Genomic DNA, 23885 nt, shown 5'->3' on the forward strand with positions numbered 1-23885 from the left:
TTTCTATTGGCAGCATTTTCAAAACCAGTCACCTGTTTTAATGTTGTGGCTGATTGGTGTACACACCCTACCCATAGTCACGTGGTTAGATATTAACAGTGCATTCCTTTTTGTGGAAACAGCCACCCAGGACGACGAAGAGAGATCCACTGCCTAACCACAAGATACAAAATTCTCATCACAACCTGAGAACTGAGATCAATGCTTTCTGCAACCAGGAAACATCCAATCACTTTTTCTTTCCCCCTCCTGTGACACAACTTCCATTACCCATTGTCCTCAAAGCACAGCGCTGCAGACCAGGGGTTGTCCTGTCTGTCCCACTTAACTTGGATGCCATGTAAGCTGTGCTTGACAGTGAGTCAAGGCTGGACGCTCTCCCTCTGTGACCGTTGCTCTCGGCGGTGCTATCTTTACAAATTTCGCCTCTTCCTGTGTCTCTTTAGCAGCTTGTCAGTCAAGTGAAAGGTATTTACTCTGAGTCACTCCTCTGTTCTCTTTTGTCAACCGGGAACCACGCAGGCCTTAAAGACCATCCAGTATACAATGCTGTTGCCTCCTCCCCCGCAGCGGCTGGTCAGACTCAAAATAAGCCTTTTTCTATAATTGGACTTTTCAAATAAAATGCACTTTGGGCTTTGCACTTACAGTATGTTGGCCTAGTTTTGGTGACATCATTTCGAAGGTCCTGGCTTTTATGGGTTTTTTTTGTTTCAGTTGTGTGAATAAAGTCATAATGGCACACACGTTTCACTTCACTGGTCCCATTTTTGATAGTTAAGTTACAGTAAAGTAGACCAAGCAGTGTCCCACAATTTTTATTGGTCTAGCCACAATATTCAAACATAGAGACCTGACGATTGTGCCAGCTGCGTATGAATGATGTGTGACAGAAAAAAGCCCTGTGTATAGAGGCACTGTTTGAATGTGACTTGTACTATATAAATACAGTCCATTACTATCCTACACGCATATGGTGAGGAGCTGTCCTTGTTCGACTCACCTTCATGTACATAAATACATAAACATAAATACTCTCACATCCGAGAAATATTTTGTCAAGGAGTTTTGCACTGTAATTTGCCTTTATGTTGAAGTCACGAACCATCAGTCAATCCCAGCAAAGAAGATTGATGAGATTATCCCAAGGGGGTCATGTAACGAATATCATGGCTATCTATCTCATAAATGTCAACAAACCCAATGGAGTGAACTTTGTAGTGATGCTAAGGAAGGTAAGTTGTTGTAAGTAGGATACAAAAACTCATTATTTTCTGCCAATCCAATTGGTAGTAGTTGACGCTTTCCACTGGATAAGTGAAAATGTTTTATATACACTGTGTACCACTGTATCCTAGGAAGTCAGGTTAGTAGAATCAATCCATTGGTGGTTTTAGTCTTTAATGGGATTTGTTGACGATAAGAAACATATAGAATACAACCAGCCTTATATCGTGACCCAGTCTATGCATTTTTTCCATATTAGGTAAATTTTCCTCTGATTCATGCCGTTATCTTTGGAATATGCAGTATGTTAGGAATGCAGGGTGTTTTTCGTCATCTATGAGTCAAGTCATATGTTACGTTGCCAAAGTGGGTCCCTCCTTTCATCAGTCTCCATGACTCTGAATCGTCCAGTTTTCATCACCTCTTTTGAACATAAAAAAAGTCCACCCGTCATGCATGCCAATCCACTGTCTAACTAAGGAATGTCACCAATCTGTTGATGCAGACTGAAGGTTGGGGCGGAAATAATATCCGACTGGGCTGTCCAACTTTGCCCCGGACCTTAAGATTAGACCTTACGTCTGATAAGACATGCTGATGCTGATGCTGATGCTGATGACGATGACTGATGATGTTTCCATAGTTAGTAAAAGTCTGTTGTTCTCATCTTCTGGGCTGAATCCAGAAATGTGTGGCTGTATTGCACCTGACGTCTGTGTCATGGGTGAAAAGTGAATGGAAATGCTTAGTTTAGTATAAATACACCCTGTATGTTGTAACATTAAATTAGCTTGAGTTAATATTTCTGTGTGTATATAATATATATAAATAAACAGGCACATTCTCCAACCATTATTAAAATAGAAATTTGAGGCACAAGTTTATCAATGTCATGCAAAATACAAATAAAAGTCTATATCTGGCCATGCAGGCTCTTTGAAATGAGATAGCTGTTAATGAGTTCCCCTCTACCTGATTATTTATGGCTTGGTTATATAACTGTGAGTAGCAGCAACTTAGCCCTGTCAGTCTCTGCAGATAAGCCTCTGCAGCGGATAACGCCATTCCACTCAGGTCTATGATCAAAGCCAGGACGGATGGAGAGGAGACTTTAATTGGCTAAATTGACTGACAGTCCATTGAGTGAAGCCATTTCAGAAAAAAAAAAGACAAAATGAAGCGGTGAGTGCCGTCCACAAGGCAATATATACATTATGCAGCCGCTGGTAGCACTGAAATGTCCGTATAGGCTCAGCGATCTGTTAATTAACTAACTGATCTGCTTACACATTTAAAAACCAATGTCTAATAATTATATGCTTTCACAGCTGCTGGTTTTCACACGTCAGGGATACACAGTCATCTGGTTGCCTTTGATTTTTTGCTTCAGACAGAAGGAATCTCGTTGCAGCGTGTATTCAATATTCAGTACTACGAATCAAGGGGGCGTCAGGGGGTGGGCAGGATGACTAAGTGAGACTCCAGGACGGGAAGTGAGCTAAGTAACAAAATCAACTGATCTTTTGTATTACTTTGTTTTGCAGTTAAATGGAAAACGGTATTCCCAGGGTTGAAAATGTACATGAGCTAACAAAATTAGTCAATCTAAAGGAATTTCCTCTGCAACCTTTTTGATAATAAATTAATTGTCTAAGCCAAACAAAAATGCAAAGGTCCCTACTTCTTTATCAGAGGCGTGTCAGTAAAATTTGACAGTAACTTTGGGTTTTGGACTGTTGCTCAGACAGTCTCTAATAAAAGGTTGCAGCTTCAAATATATAAACATATATAATGAATGTAAATCCAGATCCTTCTCTAATTCATTTATCAAATAATGGTCCGTTGTTCATACATTTCTAGCTTATCATGTAAACATATGAATAAAAATCTGGATGATATCAACCTGTAATATTTTTCTGACCATTTTGTACCCCTCTAAAGTTTGCCATATAGCCTAAGTCAACCCATTCGTTGTCTGTGTTTCTATCACTGTCATGACATTTTTCTTGTCTGCCTGAGAAGGCAAAACAGTTCTGTACACTGTAGACATATACAGTTTTTTGCTTTTTTTTTTAAACCCGTCAGGCCAGGAAATGAAGACAGAGCAAGGTAAACTTCCAGTAAGTCATCATGTCTGTGTGATTACCGAGGGGCATCGGCGGCCGCCGATTGGCCGCCCCGCACGCGAGCCGCAGGAGCGCGGAGGGGCGTGGACGTCTGTGCGGCGCGACTATATGTAGGACCGCGCGTCTGCCCGGGACCAGGGAAACGCTCGAGCGAAGCGAGAAGCAACAGAGACTTGGACTCTATACACAGATACGACACCCCGACACCGCAGCAGCCCACAGCGACGTGCACACACTTTATTCCAGCAGCAGCAGCAGCAGAAGCATTAAGCAAAGAGGAACGGGAAAAGTTTGGAGCAATGCAGTGGGTGTACCAGCACCTCATCAGCCTGCTGTTCGTCTTCAGCAGCCTGCACGTTGACCGGCTGACGGAGGGCTGCTCCTGCGCGCCGTCGCACCCGCAAGACGCCTTCTGCAACTCCGAGATAGGTGAGTGAGGGGACCGGCCCGTGTCCGGCGTGTTGTTCCGCCGCGAACGAGCCCCGTTTTTTTGCGTTTCACCCACCACTTGTGCCGTAGGCAGAGGACTGACCCGCGATCAGTTGACGGTTTGTCCCTTACTCGTCACTGAGTAGAATCTTGTTTTCAACGGAACCTCTCCATATTGACCACATCAAAATCTATGGGGACGTTATGAATTCCAATTCAGATATGTGCACCAGAACTACTACTGTGGCTTGTTTACTCTTCAGAAGACCATTATCTTCTATTATGATTCCCTCCAGAATGCTATTACTACCAGTGTTCTTTTTAAATATTCAGTGGAAATATGATGTAATATTACAAAATATAAAGTTTGTGGTCAGAGATTGACTAAAGTGATGCTTATCCAGGTGGAGGCTGTTCCACCACTGCAAGGGTTCCCCAACATGTGTACTGCTTTTTTTTAGACTCAAATGAATGAAGCAGCACCAGTATATTAATTTCCACACCTCATTTTCTTAGATTTATATTATATGTGACCTGTTATATATATATGAGATATGATAAACACTCTGTAGCTGTAGAGCAATGCAAGGTCTCACAGATAAGAGAAGCACGTGACCTTTTGTCACTTCCGACGGCTTCTCTGCCCTCTGACCGTGGGTTTTGTTTTCTTCTCCCTAACTCAGTGTAAAAATGATGATCATTTGCTTGCAATGCCTTTTTTAGGTGTGAATGACACCAGCTGATAATAGGATATATGGCAGCATTCAAATGTTGCTTATTTATCTGTGCAGTCTGGCATTTACAGCCGCCCGGTTGTAACTCAGATATGCACAACCTCTGGTTCACCGACAGCGGGTGAAGGAGGTTTTCATAGCTTGTTTTACTGCTTGGTTGTTCTTTCTCCGACTTCCCAGAATAATATGAACTTGGGATGTGGCTTAGGCTGGAACGCCAGTCCCACCTGACCTATGTTTTTAGATAACACTTGGAAAGACATGAGGATTATGTGATCTGCCCTGTAAGCAGAGAGGGTGTTTATGGGTTGAGCGTTTCAACGGGTTTGGGGCTGAAATGTGGTGCAGGAGGAGGGTAGTGGATTTCTTGTGTAGAGGGAACTTTGTGTGGGCTAACAGCAGATGAACACGAACACAAACACTTGTAGGCAACAGCTAATAGGGTGCTGATATTTTGCTTGAGTGTCATTTGACCCAAAAATGTGAAACCATCATGCCGGTCTCTTAAATCCAGACACATCATCAAATAATAATCTCTCTAAACTGAGCGCACAAATTCACATGCACGCACACACACTGCAGCCATATGTGTAAGTCCATGTGTTTTGCCCTCCCTTCTAGTGTCGACTAACAAGGGAAGTCCTAGTTTCTGCAGCAACACCCCTACACACATACACACTTGTAATGCTGCATTTACTACTGGTCACCAGTAGAGGCTGTATAGAAGTGATTATAAATGCTTTACTTTTTCATGTTAAATACACCTACAATATTAACACATAAAGAAAGATATTTAGCAAATGGACTCCATTTAAATACTGCTTTTCTAGTCTTATTGATAAGTCAAAGGGGTTCACAGCACAGTTGACATCAACAACAGCGCTTCTATAATTCTTTTATATATCAGTCATGCATCTCACTCACACGCTGCAGGCACAGCCATCAGAGGTAATTCGAGGTTCAGAGTCTTGCCCTAGGACAGTGACAGTGAAGCAGACCAGTCTGGATTCGAACCACCGACCCTCACATTAGTTGACGACCTGCTCATACTCCTAAGCCACAGCTCCCCCAAGTAGTAATGGTAGCAGAAGTAGTTTTTTTTGTCCAAATTAATTCAAAAGATTGATTACACAGTTTGACCCTGATTTAGCTTAAGCTAAATAATGCACGAGCTAAGCTAAGCTAAAATAAGCTATATTTTATTGGACTGTTGCTTTTTCAGATTATTTTTATTATGAAGCTGAGGCCCATCTGTATTCTTAGCTCATTCTTCCTAAGCATCTTTGAATAGCACCTCTAAATTACCAATTAACATGTATCTTATTAGTTTAATATTTTATTGGTCTTAGGTAGGTGTATTATGTTGGCTTTGGAAAAAGCCATGCTAGCGGTTTTTTTTCCAGTTTCCAGTCTTAATGCCATGGAAAGCTAAGCTAACAGACTGCTGGCTGTAGCATTAAGACATGAGAATGGTTTCAATCTTCTCATCTGACTCTCTGCAAGAAAGCAAATAACTCTGTCCCTAAATGTCAAACTGTTCCTTTAAATATGACCTCATAGCATATTAACATGCACAAATATTACCCACTAAAAACATTTTCATAGTTAGAATTTTTGAACACTATCAGCCATCTATGACATTAAACTGCCTTTCTCTCCCTGTGTGATTCCCATTAAATTTACACTTGTGGATTATCCCCCAGCAACAACAAGAAACACTATTCATCAGGGGCACAACATGCCTTCAAAATGCACACTCAAGATATGCACAACCTCTGGTTCACCGACAGCGGGTGAAGGAGGTTTTCATAGCTTGTTTTACTGCTTGGTTGTTCTTTCTCCGACTTCCCAGAATAATATGAACTTGGGATGTGGCTTAGGCTGGAACGCCAGTCCCACCTGACCTATGTTTTTAGATAACACTTGGAAAGACATGAGGATTATGTGATCTGCCCTGTAAGCAGAGAGGGTGTTTATGGGTTGAGCGTTTCAACGGGTTTGGGGCTGAAATGTGGTGCAGGAGGAGGGTAGTGGATTTCTTGTGTAGAGGGAACTTTGTGTGGGCTAACAGCAGATGAACACGAACACAAACACTTGTAGGCAACAGCTAATAGGGTGCTGATATTTTGCTTGAGTGTCATTTGACCCAAAAATGTGAAACCATCATGCCGGTCTCTTAAATCCAGACACATCATCAAATAATAATCTCTCTAAACTGAGCGCACAAATTCACATGCACGCACACACACTGCAGCCATATGTGTAAGTCCATGTGTTTTGCCCTCCCTTCTAGTGTCGACTAACAAGGGAAGTCCTAGTTTCTGCAGCAACACCCCTACACACATACACACTTGTAATGCTGCATTTACTACTGGTCACCAGTAGAGGCTGTATAGAAGTGATTATAAATGCTTTACTTTTTCATGTTAAATACACCTACAATATTAACACATAAAGAAAGATATTTAGCAAATGGACTCCATTTAAATACTGCTTTTCTAGTCTTATTGATAAGTCAAAGGGGTTCACAGCACAGTTGACATCAACAACAGCGCTTCTATAATTCTTTTATATATCAGTCATGCATCTCACTCACACGCTGCAGGCACAGCCATCAGAGGTAATTCGAGGTTCAGAGTCTTGCCCTAGGACAGTGACAGTGAAGCAGACCAGTCTGGATTCGAACCACCGACCCTCACATTAGTTGACGACCTGCTCATACTCCTAAGCCACAGCTCCCCCAAGTAGTAATGGTAGCAGAAGTAGTTTTTTTTGTCCAAATTAATTCAAAAGATTGATTACACAGTTTGACCCTGATTTAGCTTAAGCTAAATAATGCACGAGCTAAGCTAAGCTAAAATAAGCTATATTTTATTGGACTGTTGCTTTTTCAGATTATTTTTATTATGAAGCTGAGGCCCATCTGTATTCTTAGCTCATTCTTCCTAAGCATCTTTGAATAGCACCTCTAAATTACCAATTAACATGTATCTTATTAGTTTAATATTTTATTGGTCTTAGGTAGGTGTATTATGTTGGCTTTGGAAAAAGCCATGCTAGCGGTTTTTTTTCCAGTTTCCAGTCTTAATGCCATGGAAAGCTAAGCTAACAGACTGCTGGCTGTAGCATTAAGACATGAGAATGGTTTCAATCTTCTCATCTGACTCTCTGCAAGAAAGCAAATAACTCTGTCCCTAAATGTCAAACTGTTCCTTTAAATATGACCTCATAGCATATTAACATGCACAAATATTACCCACTAAAAACATTTTCATAGTTAGAATTTTTGAACACTATCAGCCATCTATGACATTAAACTGCCTTTCTCTCCCTGTGTGATTCCCATTAAATTTACACTTGTGGATTATCCCCCAGCAACAACAAGAAACACTATTCATCAGGGGCACAACATGCCTTCAAAATGCCATTTAATTGTGTCCTATTTCTAGACTCAGCACATTACAATCACTCTACAAGGCTTTCCTTGTTCAAAGGCTTTGCCATTGTGACTCTGAAAAGGACCCATTTTGACCAAATTTGAAAGACACAACTGGGACATCTTTGTTGGAGCAAGTCATTTCTTTTAGTTTTGATGTGCGGGATCTGTCAATGATGCAATGTTGAATCCTTTGCAGAATATCCTCCTTGTTACACCTTTCTGGGAGGAAGCCCCTAAAATAGGACCCAGATATTGGCCTCTCTGTGTAACCCCTAAGTAAACCCTAATCTCTCGGCCTGTGAGTGGATCTTCCAGTGGATCGACCAAGTGACCCGGTTGGACTGAGTGAAAATGCCGCTTGCACAAACACTCATGCAACGCCTTCATAGTCCTTCAGATCATCAGATAGCTCATGATGTTGGCACCCACTGAGACTTCCCAGTGTAGAATCTGGGACTGACTTCAATGGAGGCTGTGATCAGCATGAGCCTCATAAATCCCATTTCCAAGGTCCCAGCTTAGCTTGAAGTGTGCTTTAAATGTTTGTGGTCCCTCTTGTACCTCGGAAACACTCCTACAACAGCAGCTGGATGCAGAGCACAGGTCACAGCTTGTAACACTCTTTTACCTGGCTCAAATGTATTCATGTTGAACAGTATTCAAAGTTAGGATAGCCTCTAATTCTGTACTTTTTAATTGGGATTAACAAAGTCAAGATTATTTAATTCTACCGTACATAGGAGGCATGGATGCAAGGGTGTAATTTTATCTAAAAATATTTCCCCACATCCCCTGGTTTATATTATCCTTGACATGTTAAATGTCAGGTGTTGCAAATTTGTACATCACAACAATTATCCCATCTCAGATACTACAGGGTGGAAATGACTATTTGGGTCATACTGTTTTCTTTTCTTTAATTGAATGTCTATCTATCTATTACCTTAAACCAAAACTGGCACTTCAGCTTGTGTCATAAAATATGGCGACAAGGAAAGCAAAAAAAATAAGGGGTTGAGCAGCTAATGCTGTGAAGGAAAAACCCTGTAATTCTCCCTGTCGACATCAAAGGTGACAGGTCTGAATCTTTCCGATTTAATACCTGTAATCCAGTTCAAAGTGTTTTGCTCTTGTTTTCTTGGCCCATAATCACCTACCGGCATGCCACTGGATACACAACTAGGCTAAATTGTTGGGGAGTTACTTCATCAATCTCAACATTGAAATAAGTTTTAATGTTGTGGCTGTTAGTTGGATTGTTGGCAACCATATGAGCACTTGCTGTTAAGTAGTCATTTTTGTTGTTTACAATTGGAGAACTTTTAGTGGGAAACCCTCCACGGTAAACTCTCTTCTGATCAGGTGAGACCCATCATGTCAGTTTCCTCCACATAACTGAGCACCAGTAAGGGACCTGGTTGCTTTATTGTGCAGAGACCTACAGTAGTTGGCTGCTATTAGGCATCTGGGTAAAAGAAGTTCATTCACAAGGGGAAATGAGCAGCGCTTGTTTTTCTAAAGCCCAAGATTAGAGGCCCAACAGTAAACTTTGACCCTGAGATTTAATATCGCTCCCTAACAACGCTCGTTCCCAAGCGCTCGCTGTGATGGGAGCCAACCTATACATGCTTGCACTGTGAACCAGGTCAGTTGCTGAGGATTAGCGTGATATGTGTTTATGCTTGGTTTGGGATTGAGTATCAGGCTATTGAGAGAAACAGATCCTGTCCGGCTGTGTGCATTTTGTTGAGCATAGAGGAGCTTTGTCAAACAGTGCAGCACAGCAGGTAAAAAACGATGCATGGCCTGGAGCTTTGTGACAGCATCCTCCTGGTTTCAATTCATCGTCCCCCTCCTATTAATGACTTATGTACAGTAGCTCAATCAATCCCCCCCATTCATCTGCAGGTCAACAGGTGACAGATGACAACCTGCGAGAAGCCAGGACTCCTGTTATAAGATGTATTATGCAAGCTTGGATCAGATATCTGTAGTTTTCCCAAAAGTGAGTTACAATACTAAGATGTCAAAGGTTTTGGATTCCATACAAGCTTTGGATGTTCGTCCCGAGCCAAGCATATCAAATCTCCAGTCCGTCCGTCCCCTTCTCTGATGACCACAAAGCCGCGCCAGGCTCCACTGTTTTAAACAGGAGGCCAGCGCAGGGGCGATAAAGAACTGCCCTGCACACACCCATGAAAATGCAGTGATTAATAAACCAACCATTTAATGATGGTAATTTTAGGGTGTGCGTATTCTATGAATTTGACTCATTGTATAATGATAGTAACTGAATATATTTGACACCAGAACACCACCTTTATCGATTGGTGGCATGTCACTGTTTTTTCATAATTGAGAGCAGTACTCTGTATAATCCTAGTTGAAATTCAACAATGGAGAGGAATTTTATTTAATATGATTGACATTTAGGCAGAAACAACAAAGAGAGTGAGTGAGAAAGACAAAGATATAAAGTGCAAGAGACGAAGATATGAAAAGCAGGCACTAAGGAGGCAAAGATCACACAAGGCCAACAGCCAGAGCACCAGCTGTTGGTTGTGACTCTATCCCAGTGCATTCACGGATACTCACTAATTTGCAGACAACGTTTGTTGTGGAGCAATTTATCTTAAATACTTTGGTCAAAGCCGACTAAAGGCACCAATTTTAGCTTTGACAGGTAGTGTTTTTGAGGTCAGCGAGCATGACACTTGAATTGAAATGACTAGTTGGTAAAAGATTCCCATGCCTCATTCCAAAAGAAACAGGAAAATGAGGTCTTATCAGTTTTTTTCAATCACCATATGGCAAATGGCGACTGACCTCAAGTTTTTTGCTGCCACAGCCTTAATTTGTTGGGTATGAAACAGTAAGTTATCGTGGCTCATGTTAGCAAACGTGGGAACTAGATATTTGAATAACATGATGTCATTTTGTCAGTTTGCGAACCTTGTTACTTGTCTCTACTTGTGTTTTTTTTACGTCATGCTTCATCTGCTGCCTTTGCATATCAACAACCAGTAAGTGGATGTTGCAGACTTAATGCTCCAGTGTTTTCCATCTGCCACAAGGCTATACAGAAGGGATTCAGTTTCAGTATTTCTTTTTGAGCGTGGTAGTACGTGGTAGTAGCTTCCTCCCACCTGCCTCCTCAAACTTGGACCACTTTCTGCATGCTAAAATCACCGTCACTCGCCCTGCGCCTCGCTTTCCATCTCTCCCTCCCGCGCGCGCACACACAAATGAGTCACCTCATTCTCGTCATGCCTACAGTTTGCCACATTATGTGTAGGCTGAAATAAATGTTTAACAAAATTTCATGCTCACCTTAAGATTTAGAATAAGCATTCATGCTTGCGTAATCCCCTGCTTTATGCAAAAAAATTGCATTTTTTCCTCTTCTTTTTGTTACACCCTCCTGGTTACACTGTCTTATCACGAAAATCCTCCCACTCTTGAAATTGTATGTCAGCTCCTCTGCAGGAGATGGATCCCTGTGTGCGTCACAGCACTGGCCTGTAATTCCTTGTGTTTAACAAAGTAAGCGGGAGAGGGACTCATATACTACAGTATAGACTAGTTGACAGATATTACAACTCAATTAATGTCTGGGTTATTAACTGGGCCATGTCATCCAAATGGTAACTTCAACCTTAACCTAATCCTGTGACAGTTGGCGGACAGCTCTAGTAATCATGGATAGCTATTGCTGGTATTGTTCGGTATAAATATGACCCTGTTTAAAAAGGGGGAATATAACACCTTGTATCAATGGCCATAGAATGAGATCCCCAAGTCTGTAGCACATTGAGAGAATGACCACATTGAAATTTAAAAAATATAATAATCATTATAAGTTATTAATCAGTATGTTAAATATATAGAATTGTAAACGGTATTATGAAGCACCAAATATTTCTGGTACTGTTAAACAAATGAATTTTTCTGGATTAATGTGTACACCATGTTCCAAATTATTATGCAAATTATATTTTTCTCAGATTTTCCTAAATAGTCGATGCAAATGACAGTCAGTATAATTTTCAAGTCATCAACCGTTAGAGTATAATTCAAATTTTATTGAACAAACCTCCAAATGATAACAGTATTTTTTTCAAAAATAAAAAACTCTACATGCAGTGTTCCAAATTATTATGCACAACAGAGTTTCAAAACATTTTATAGGTTGTAAAGAACTAAAAATGGTCATTTGTTGAATTTGCAGCATTAGGAGGTCATATTTACTGAAGTCAAGCTATTTCAATCAAAAACATCTTAACGGGCCAAGTTACATGTTAACATAGGACCCCTTCTTTGATATCACCTTCACAATTCTTGCATCAATTGAACGTGTGAGTTCTTGGAGAGTTTCTCCTTGAATATCTTTGCAGGATGTCAGAATTTCCTCCCAGAGCTGCTGTTTTGATGTGAACTGCCTCCCAACCTCATAGATCTTTTGCTTGAGGATGCTCCAAAGGTTCTCAATAGGGTTGAGGTCAGGGGAAGATGGGGGCCACACCATGAGTTTCTGGTAGAAACCTTCCTCATTATGCCTTTATCTGCACGAACCCGTCTGTGCTCTGAATCAGCCACACATCTCTTCACAGTATGATGATCACGCTTAAGTTTTCGTGAAATATCGAATGTTTTCCTACCTTGTCCAAGGTATTACACTATTTGACGCTTTTCGGCAGCAGAGAGATCCTTTTTCTTTCCCATATTGCTTGAAACCTGTGGCCTTCTTAATAATGTGGAACGTTCTTCTTAAGTAGTTTTCCTTTGATTGGGCTCACCTGGCAAACTAATTATCACAGGTGTCTGAGATTGATTTCAATGATCCAAAGAGACCTGAGACACAATACCATCCATGAGTTTAATTGAAAAACAAAAAAAATTATGTTTATGACACTTAAATCCAATTTGCAAAATAATTTGGAACACGGTGTAAATGTGGCAAGATGCCGCAAAATTTGAGCAGATTATCACTCTCTGTGGGAAAATTAGTTGGTGAAGATATTGGTGATATCCATATGAGTAGTGTATGTTTAATGACGTGCACATGTGCAGGTAGTGTAAGTATAAGGAGTTTAGAAGTTAGAGTAAACTGAAGAAACAAGGCTATGTACACAGCGTGTCCATAGTTTGCAGTAACCAAGGTGATCTGAAGTCACATTATTAAATTGGGTTAAATAAACACTTGTGATGTAGACTTTTTGACGTGAGCAGGCAGCCATGTGGTTAGACATAAATATAACTGCTGAATGGAGAGGAGGGGGTCACTACAGGGGAATGACTCAAATCCTCTGTCTCTGGAGCAGCTGAGGGCCTTCACACATTCCTTTGGGCGATGGCACCATCACTGGCCAATTAGTGGCTGCCATCCACCAAGAGGGGTCCTATCTGGTTGTACTTCAGTTGGATCAGCTGACCCGGTGGCCGTTCAAACATGAACATTTGTTTCTACTGAGGGCTGGCTCTGAGGTCAGGGCAGAGTAGGAAACTAGGTTTTGGGTTGATACTTACAATAACACCAGAAGTGTATTTAACTGAAGCAAAAGTATCCTGCTATAACCGCACATTCCTTTGTAATTGTCCCCCGGTTCCTCCATAATTGCAGCGGCAAATGTCTGTCAAACACCCTTTGGGTACATTCAGCAAAGGTCGATCAGGTAATAGCGCTCTTGGGCTTCTATTATAACAGATGACAGATTAATGGATCAAATGTTCTGCAGCAAGTTATTGTGAAAGGTCATAAAGGGGAGGGCAGGCAGGGAGTCAGTACAGAACATTAATACTAAAAGATCTGAAATTACCTACATTAGCCTTGGTTGTGTGATGCTTGAAAATCTGTCAGTGAAAGTCAGTGAGTGATAACACAATGCTGAAAGGTGAAAAAAATAATTGAGTTTGACTGAAGGGAAGCGTAACTTCTCCATTTCAAAGTTCTCGAGTGCTGCGTTTTGCACGGGTGATTGAGGCTCAAAATCTATATTTACCATAGGACATGAACTGAATAATAAAATCAAGTTCAAAAGCAATGAGATGTATGAAGTAGTTATTTTGAATATATTCAAACAAAATCCATGTTGACTCATTCTGAACTACATGGTAGATTTGACATTCCTCTCCCTGGTGACAAGCTAAGGTCGTACATTTTGAAATTGGACAGATGAAAACAGATTTAGTATTCTTTTTATTAGGAACAATGTTTTGAATAAAAAGCATTTCAACAAGAACACAGTGAAATGTGGTAGTAGCAAGTTTAAGCCACTCTAAGTCTGACACTTTAGCGATGGATGTCATGCGGTCTGCAGGGTCCAAACTGAAATATCTTGACTACCACTCGATAGATACATATTAAATTGCATACAGATATCCTCGGCCCCCAGAAGATGAGTCTTGACCTTTCATCTAGCAGTCATCAGGACAAAATGTCACTTTTGACAGGGTCTTCATGTCCGAAACAAAGTTTTGGTCACTTTTGGGTGGTCATGCTCTAACTGCTTCCTGTTTTGAGTTGTATTTTCATGCCAATTTCCATTTGAAGCAAGACAGCTAGACAAATACAGACCAAACAGAAGATGCCACATGCCTCATTTATTTCTTCGGTTGAAAAGAATGAAAAGCTTCTCATTTTTTTCTCCCTTTCTTTCGGGGGAATGTGAGCTCCCAAAGAATGTAGGAAGGAAATTCCACAAGGAGAAGATAATAAACACAGCCTGTGTTAGTTGTGTCTGTGGCTGGTTGGCTGAGGGCAGCAGGTGAACTTCACAGAAGATTGACCGCTTATGCAGGGCCCGCAGGTCTGGTTAGACTCTATTCACTGGCTCAAATTATCACTCATTTCCACGCTCCCCACTCCTGGCCTTCCACAATAAGCCCCCTTACTCACAACACGAGTGAAAGCAAAAAAATCGAAAAATCACCACTGAGCATTTTCACCTCGCCAGCATTTACATGAGGGTCATGCACGCAGATAGGATCTTTTTCAAGCCCTCATCCTAATATAGAGTGAAGCCTGTTTCAACAGAGGAGACCCACACACTGGACCCTTTTCCCCTCAAACAACTTTGTTCTGATGTTTTTTTTAATCAGCAAAATGCTGAATGAAGTCAGGTTTTTCCTAATATGATCTCAATACTAACCCTACAAAATCAAAAACCAAGCTTTAAAAGGTGGACGTGAAGAGTCCTGTCTCCTAGTTACGAGTTCCATCTTAGAGTGGATGGGAGCAGTCATCCAACAAATCTTGATCTTCCATGGTACACGGAAGAGGCCTTTTTTTCTTTCCCTCAAATTTCCCTGTATCTAACTCAAAAGGGCCTTCAGTGTTTTTCCCCATTGGCCCTCCTAGGCAAATGGCAGAACTGCAGAAAATCGGATAAACGGATTAACTGTGGTGCCAACCCGGCGGTGAAATGGTATTTATCAGGGGGTTTGCTAATGCCTCCTACTGGCGGAGGCAGTGTGTTATTTGATGGTCCGGAGAGAAAATGCTCAGAGTTATAACGTAAAGGTATCTGACAGGTTGTTCTGACCACCAGTCTGTGTCCTCTCTTCACAGTGATTCGTGCTAAAGTGGTGGGAAAGAAGCTCCTGAGAGACGGACCTTTCGGAACGATGCGCTACACAGTCAAGCAGATGAAGGTAAGAGAGTCAATCGTCACACAAGACACTGACCCTTTTTCAGCATTAAAGGAAAGACACAAAGGAGTGAGACTGGTATCAATCCTCTCATCTAACTCTTCGCAATAAGAGCAAACATGTATTTCCCAAAATATGAAGTTATTGTTTTAGCTGTCATGTAGCAAAGGGGCAAAGAGAAGGCAGTGGGTTTCTTACTGTATTGGATGGATCACAAATAGGTTGTGTTTTTGTGGGCATGTCTTTGACTGAAGTAGCTAATGAAACAAACTGTTTGGGCTTTAGGTGGCCTTGTGCTAAACACCCCAGTGAAGCACATGGGTTATCAGTTTATTTCTGGTTAATTACACCGATACAAGTTACAAGAATCCAAAAAGAAACGCACTACCATTATCAGGGGGATGAACATGCTTGCCAATTGAATGTTAGCTCAAGTATCAGAATTCTCAACTTGGAAATATTGTAATAATTTGCACAGCCAAGTTTAGTTTGGTTTTCAGTATTGCACCTAATTTAATAGGCTTTATTTTTGAATAGTGACTAAACATGTTCAGGGAGCTTTGCAGATGCCAAAACCCACGATTCTCATTGTAAAACAAGGCCATTGAAAATGAACAGGAAACAAACACATTTTTGCTCCATGTAAGAATTATGTTAGTTCTCACAATAAATCTCTCACACTGCATGTTGCAGAAACTCTTTAGTCACAATGCTGTTTGTCCGTCCCCTCAGCTACTGTGACAGCTGAAAAGCAGTTCAGGATACTTAGCCTGAAATCCCATTCTTCGCTCCCTCTGTATTCTTACATAACGCTGCATATTTCTGACAGATGCTGACATCGGCCCGCTGCTCATACTGGAGCCAGGCCGGAGGATTAGCAGGCTTAAAGGCATTACAGCTCAACCAAACTCCGCACTTAGAGTGTAAACATTTCACTGCATCTGTACAATCAATAATAAAAGCATTAAGTGGCCTCTTGCTCGTGAAGCACGCCATCATCAATTTTAAGATTATCCTCGGGAAGTAGATGGGACCTTTGCACCTCTTGGGTTATTTGCTTTGTATTGCAGCATCCTGGCTTATACTGCAAACAGTGCTTTTCCTTGTGGGCTGATTGAGAACACAACCCCTTCAGAATTTCAACAAATCCTGCGAGACAAATGCCTTTGAGTTTCCCAAACCTCCACAGTTTGGGGCTTAAATAACAGTTTGTTCTGCTTTTTCTGGGAGCGATACATCTAAACAGGGATTTCCTGTTGTTCCCAGACGAATAAAGTACACAGAAAAAACAACAACAAAGCAGTTCTCAGGGCAAACACTGACTTCTATGAATCTCTGCATACCTGAATTGACTAGATGGACCCGAAGTCCACAGTTTAGCAATGACCTTACCCAAACAGCATCAAAGTCAAAGCACATTACACAACGTAATCATGTTATCTATGATTTAGTTAAGGGCAGAGCTAAGACTCCTTCCCCCAAGAGGCCTTTCTTAAGGAATGTCATCTGATAAAATTGGTGCACTGTTTTCATTCCTCATTATTTATGTGTGAGGTCAAGTAAAGAGTGCAGTGCCAGGGTGAGAGGTACAACATGAAACTTTTTTTTTTTATTAATTCCATGTTTGGCTCTCATATTTTACAGATGTACAAGGGATTTGACAAAGTCCAGCATGTGCAGCACATTTACACAAGCGCCTCTGAGAGCTCGTGCGGTGTGAAGTTTGAAATCAACAAGTACCAATACCTGATCACAGGTAAGTCTTTGTTTTTCAATTATTGATCTGCCACAGCTTATTTTGAAAAGTCAAACAGCCTGGTTACATTCCTTAACCTATCTGTGGGAAAGTCTTCGAAACTCAAGACTCACTTCCTGCTTTTCCGTGACCTTTCCATCCTATCCCTTGACCTTCAATGAACAGAGTTTTCTTAGGTGTCAACAGGTGACATCAGTAAGTGGTTGTAGTGTATGGACATTGGACGTTCAGACCAAACATGAAGCAAATATTACATTCAAAGTCAGAGCAAAGACACGAATAGACGCAGATTTTACATCACTCACGTTGAAATATTTGAGTTCAAGCGAAAAAAGATTTCCGTAATGTCGCGAAAGCCAATTAGCGTTGAGATTCTTCCGAGGTCGCTGAAGCCTGTATCTGAAAGAGAACAGGCCAATATTCATGGGTTGACAAAATTCTCAAACCAAAATCCATTTCAATCGGAGAGATGCTGAACACAGACGCCTCTCTGAGTCTTTCTTTTCTCCCCCTGCTCTCCTCCTCACCAAGGACTTGTTCACTTGTCCTGTGACACAAACTTTCCCACCATTTATAACATTTGCCACCGTGCAGGGAAGCAAAGCTGGGGCCTTTAAAAAAAAAAAGCACTAATTTCCCTCAGCTTCTCAAGCCAGATACAGCAGAAAGCATTTTCTCTCTCACAACTTGTAATTAACAGCTAGCAGGAAGTGGCTGGCATTTTCCAGCAGAAGCATTTTATGAGTTGCTATTTCCAACAGAGGTGCAGTTTACTTTGGACACTGCGGTACTTGGTGTATGTAACTGTTGCTAAGTCCCGACCTGTAACCACTGCAGACATAAAGCCCACAGTGCAAGTGAACGAGCCGTCGTTGCCAGGCAGCCACGACTGTGTTTACGCAGCCCGGGTGCGAGGGACATCACCGACGTCTTTCTCTGCTCTCGGGTCATCTATAATAAGTCCTGCGTATGATCAGGGCTGCATTACGAGCAATTTAAACACACCAGGGCCCGTGAAATGAGCTGCTCGAGACTCCTTTGATCAAGCTTGGAGTGCTCTGGCCCTGATTAGTATTTTAGAAGTATGTCACACACTCAAAACCATGTAATAAACCTGCAAGTGACTTCAGTAATCCCAGTCTGGGGATGCGGGCCGAGCGGGAGGGTCGAAGAAGCACATATTTGCGAGCTGTCAAATTCCTGCGCGATGATAACACCACAACAAATCATGATATTCCTGAGTGCTCGCAGGCCGTCGCGGTGCACCTGTCTCAGGAGTCGGTGAGCCACAAACGTCTACGGCTAAAAATAGATGTCTGCTGACCTTTGGATTTTCAGAAATAGGGGTGTTGTTATAATATGGGCTTACTGAATGAGGTTGACTTACCGTACATAAACTAGTTGGATTGCTTGAGCAATGTGTTTATATTATCCTATGTTACATACAAAGGATTATTAAATTCGAAAAATAATGGAATAGTATGAGTGGAAGTATGATGTCATTTTTGGTGTTGGTCCTCGTGCTATTATTCACCTATTTGGCCCACAGGGAAATAAATATATATAATTAAGTACAAAACTGATCGTCATAACGTTTTGCGCAGAAATTCATGGTCCCCAGAGGATGAATCCACTCCCTGACCTTTTATACAATGTCAGCATGAGATATGGAATCCCCTAATAGCAGGAATCTGCCAAATTTCCAAGTGAGAAATGTCATTTGTCAAGGTAAAATATAGCTTGTACGTTCAGCTCATGAATCAACACGTGAACTCATCCCTTTCATTCTTTGCCTCCTCAGGTCGCGTGTACAATGACAAGGTCTACACTGGGCTGTGTAACTTCAACGAGCAGTGGGACCGCCTCTCATTGGCCCAGAAGAAAGGCATCAACCATCGCTATCAGCTGGGCTGCAACTGCAGGGTGAGTGCTAGCCAGAAACCTCCGCGCTGCGAGGACAGGAAGGAGGCAGGAGAATGAGTAAACATTAAACTGCTTATTTAAAGACCACTAGAGTGCTTATCATTGATTAGAGGAAAGAAAACACGGTGACTCTCTATGTGAAGTTCAGACACATTCATGTTACTGCTTCACTACTACAACAAATGGAGACTGTGAGCAACAGTCATTTACTTGCAGTAAAAATTACCTTCATGGTTACATAGTGATTGTGCAGTATTATTGAATTATGAGCTTTTTCATGGAGACTCATTTCCATGATTATCCATCATGGATGTTCAGCAGAGACGGAAACAGAGAGAAAACAGGTTTTAAAACGAGTTACTAAGCTCGGGTCCCAATTTTATTAGCATGTAGCCTGCCGCTGTGCAGCTGCTGACCCGCCTGGTAAATGTCCCACTGTACAGCAGTGTGGTGGACATCTGCTAACACTATCAGCCCCTATCAATGTGACTGGATTAGCAGAGAGACCTATTTGTTCCAAGTTTGGGTCAGTGCCTGTAAACTCTGTTCAGTGTGTACATGGCGGCAAACCCAGAGGCATCCAGAGAAGGCCGTCGATCAACTTGAAATGTCAGCATGAGAGTCTGTAAAGCACAGGCGGGCATAAACATCATCACACTTATTAAACACGTGGCTACAAATTCACGGCGCTGGATAGCAGGAAGCTCGTCGTACAGTGCCGCTCAGAAAATTGCTCTCCGCAGATCATTAAACCACTGGAACTAGAAAGTTATGTCAGACAGCTCTGAACTGCGGAGGGCAGACTCTCCAGGTTTGAATGACAAAAACATCCTAAATGGGAGGTGAGCCCTTTAACTTTTGTGATTGAAATTGCTGTTGCATTCATATCCAGAGAAGTGCAGCTCTTTGCAGCTGATAACCCAGCGTCACCCGCCACAGCGTTTCCGTTTATCATCTTTATAACCTCTCCCGAGTAGTAATGTGGATCTTCCTGTCGGTTCATGTTGCATATTCATCCATGAAGCTGCTTTTTGTTCGAGCACCTGGAGTAGCGAGGCGCCAAAGAGGCTCAGTCACATCTAACTGAATCATTAAGAAACTACAGAAACATCACTGCTTCAGGAAGCAGGCTGATGTTCTTTTCACGGTGTACGCTCACGGGTTGGCCTTTTAACACCTGATCTAATAATCAGCGAAAGCCGAAGAGCAAAACAGCAGATATGAGATGTTCACCATTTTTCAGCCTATTTCAGCCAAATCATAGGCCAACTGTAAACCCACCCTCTGTCCTTAATGAGTCCAACTTTTCTCGAGGACAGTTGTGAGATTTTTTAAACGGAGGGTGGATGATCTATTTTGACTGCTAGATTGCACTGCTGCATGACAAAACCAAATACATGTAGCTTCAACAAGAAAATAAGCTCAACATGTCGTTTAGCAACATTAAAGGATTGTCCTGCACTTTCAGATATTTTTCTTTTTTTGGAGTTATACCACTTTCATTTAGAAATTTGAACCTACCATTACCTTAGTAAGCATACATACATTAGCATGGTATTAATCTTCCCTAAGAAGACAAATAAGGTTATTTCCCCAAAATGTCAAACTATTATTCTAGTTAAGGTGTAAATGAATTTAATAACTTCATGTATGAAGCGTGTAAATTTGCCAAATGATCAATGTAAAAGAGAGAGAGGGAGACAATAATTAACGAAAAAAACAACAACGGTGAGTCTACATCAGTTGTTGCTAGTTCAGTTTTGTTTCCTGCTTCACTGTGAAATATTTCCTTTCCTGTCTGTGTCTGTAGATTAAGCCCTGCCGCTACCTGCCTTGCTTTGTGACCTCAAAGAACGAGTGCCTATGGACGGACATGCTGTCCCACTTCGGCAATTCCGGCTACCAATCCCGGCACTACGCCTGCATCCAGCAGAAGGAGGGCTACTGCAGCTGGTACCGGGGCATGACCACCCGCGACAAAACCACCATCAATGCCACCGACCCCTGAACCCAATCGCGCTCTGCCTGAAACCTGCCGTCGCCTCCCTGCCTCCGTCCCATCCCTGATCACCTCTAGAGTATTTCAGGACTCTTAAAGCTCACTGGCCTGGGTGACTGCCTCCCTTAATGGGGCAAGAAAAGAGAAAAGAACAAATCAATTACAGTGCCTGTTTCGTAGCACTTCTGATAGAAAACATTACCTCTTTTGTTTTACAGATCACCCCCCACATTAAAATCAAGCACTGTCTCTTTAGGGTTCAGTTGTGTTAAAAAGACAACAGACAGTTAAAGAGCCAATAACAGGTGCAAGTCCTTGATTAACCTCCATTGGGATATACAGAATTGAAGAATTAATCTCCACGACACTGCATTGAGGCAGTATATCTTTTTCCTATTGTCCCATTAAAAAACAAGAACTCTGAAAACTAAGTCATTTAGTATCAGTACATTTGAAATGTTAAGCTGTTGCTACTAAATTGCACCTGCGATACAGCAGAAGACTTTTGCAGATCTGCAACAGAGACCAGAGCCAATCGTCAATCGAGCCTCGTATTTTGGCTTCAAAACAATTTTCGAAAATGGTAAAATCGCATTTCACAGTGAAGTTTATTGAGTCTTTACAGATGATAGTGTCTGTTTCCCTGAGTGTTTACGGGGTAACTCATTTTTTGCAGTTATATCCGAAACAACACTTTTTGATGAACAAAAAAAAAGAATAAATGTCTGTCTGTTACAGTGGCAACACAGGGAAGAGCTAATTTCTTGCAGAGATGGTGATATTTAAATTTTTTGCTGTATATAACATAAGCTAAAGAAATGAACTATCGACTCAGCTGAAAACTCTGTAATTCATTTATTTAAGTTTAATGGAATACACCTTAACCATGTGGTATATCTGCAAAAGAAATATATATATATAATGACAGGCCAAAACTACATTGTGATAACAATCACGGCCCGTGCAATTGTCCAGAATGAAGGACCAGCATCTGCAAGTTATATATTATGGTACTTTTTTAGTTTTTTTTTTGCTTGATTATAGATCCCCTGACTGGTGGCACTCTTCACCAATCCAATGAAAGTACAGTATACGCAGAGGTTTCAGAAAATGATTTATTTTTTAAGTGTATATTCAATCTTTTTGTATTTAACTATTTGAAATGGACATCATTCATATTATATATATATATATATATATATATACACACACACACACATATATATATATATATGTGTGTGTGTGTGTGTGTGTGTGTGTGTGTGTGTATATATATATATATTGTATAGATGACAGTAACAATATTGTCTCTATATTTGTTCTTCAACTGTACCCATCCGGGGTGGGTTCCCTATATTTTTTTTTCCTGTGCAGTACCTTCAGTCCATTCCAATACCAGACACAGATTTGCCTCAAAAGGGAATAACAGCCCTTTCATCACTCACACACAAAAAAATGTTGCATTGCTATCGCAGGCAACGCCGAGGATATGAACTGTGGCTTAGATCGTTGATAAAAACTCTCATGTCTGTATGGTAAACACAAAGCTACAGCCTGGAGCCAGTCAGCTTAGCTCACAGTCATATAAAGACAGGAAACCCACGACCTGGTTCTGTTCAACAGTATCTGCACCTCTAAAGCTCACCAGTGATCACACTATAATCTCATTCACTTCATTCTCACAAATACCAAAGTGTAAAAATGACAAGTTGAGATATTAGACAGAGTTGTGTGCTAGCTGTGGCCGCTGTTTCCAGTTAATGCTAAACTAAGCTGACCAGCTGTTGGCTCTAGCTTCACATCTTACAGACATATATCTGGGTGGTAACAGTCTCCTCATATGAGTGATTACGTGGATTACTCAAAATGTCGAACAGTTGACATTTAAGACATTACATTTTTTTCATATGCATTCCAAAATGACAAAATGTTCCATCCACGTTTCTTGTGTAAAACTTACCGTTACAGGAAACTAACACTCTCTGCCAAGTCGGGTCATATCAGAGGAGGAAGACAGTGATTGACTTGTATTGTACTGGCCTGATAGGTTCAAATAAATGAATGTAAAATTATCTGATTAAGTCTACCTTTTTTTAATCGACAATTTAAATACTGAGCTTTGGTAAAATATCCCTCAATGAATCTTAATATTTTACTTAGTTCTGCTCAATTTTGGAGGGAATTAGTCTTCAGTCTGTCAGCCTCCTTTTGATAATGAGTCAAATTAATCTGTTTTCTTTGGTTTGAATATTCATCAATAACGTGTGACAGAGAGTTATGTTTGAGCATTATTTTGTCTTCAAGAGGTCTCAAGTCAAGAAAAATTGACCTTGGATGGAAAATGCTTTACATCACTAAGAATGCAGTTACTTAACATGATGTTTAGGTTGTTTCTCCCACTGTGGCGTTTCTGTGTCGCTATTTCTGTGGTTCATGTTTGTGTAAATATACTGTCTGCTTAACACAGAAACACTGGGTCAAGTTTGATCCTTAAAAAACAAAAAAACCCATCTCCAATCACGGAAGCTGTGTATAGTTTGGGAGTAAACACTGATTCCTGAAGTGTGTGTGTGGGGGGGGGGGGGGGGTTCCTTGTGGGGGTTAG

The 23885-nt window shown here is 41.2% G+C and overlaps 2 protein-coding genes across 2 annotated transcripts in view; one reads left to right on the plus strand and one right to left on the minus strand.

Annotated features, from left to right (window-relative positions):
* The window catches only part of LOC118286605 (synapsin-3-like), a 102276-nt gene that overhangs the window by 32925 nt on the left and 45466 nt on the right, over positions 1-23885 (minus strand). The gene's annotated exons all lie outside the window — the stretch shown is intronic.
* LOC118286681 (metalloproteinase inhibitor 3) lies at positions 3475-23357 on the plus strand. Its single transcript, XM_035611321.2, has 5 exons — positions 3475-3782; positions 15523-15605; positions 17247-17358; positions 19160-19281; positions 21092-23357. Exons 1-5 carry the CDS (start codon positions 3653-3655, stop codon positions 21287-21289), a joined length of 645 nt encoding a protein of 214 aa, XP_035467214.1. The 5' UTR covers positions 3475-3652; the 3' UTR covers positions 21290-23357.

Source organism: Scophthalmus maximus, chromosome 12 (genome assembly GCF_022379125.1).
Source record: "Scophthalmus maximus strain ysfricsl-2021 chromosome 12, ASM2237912v1, whole genome shotgun sequence".
Lineage (NCBI taxonomy): Eukaryota > Metazoa > Chordata > Actinopteri > Pleuronectiformes > Scophthalmidae > Scophthalmus > Scophthalmus maximus.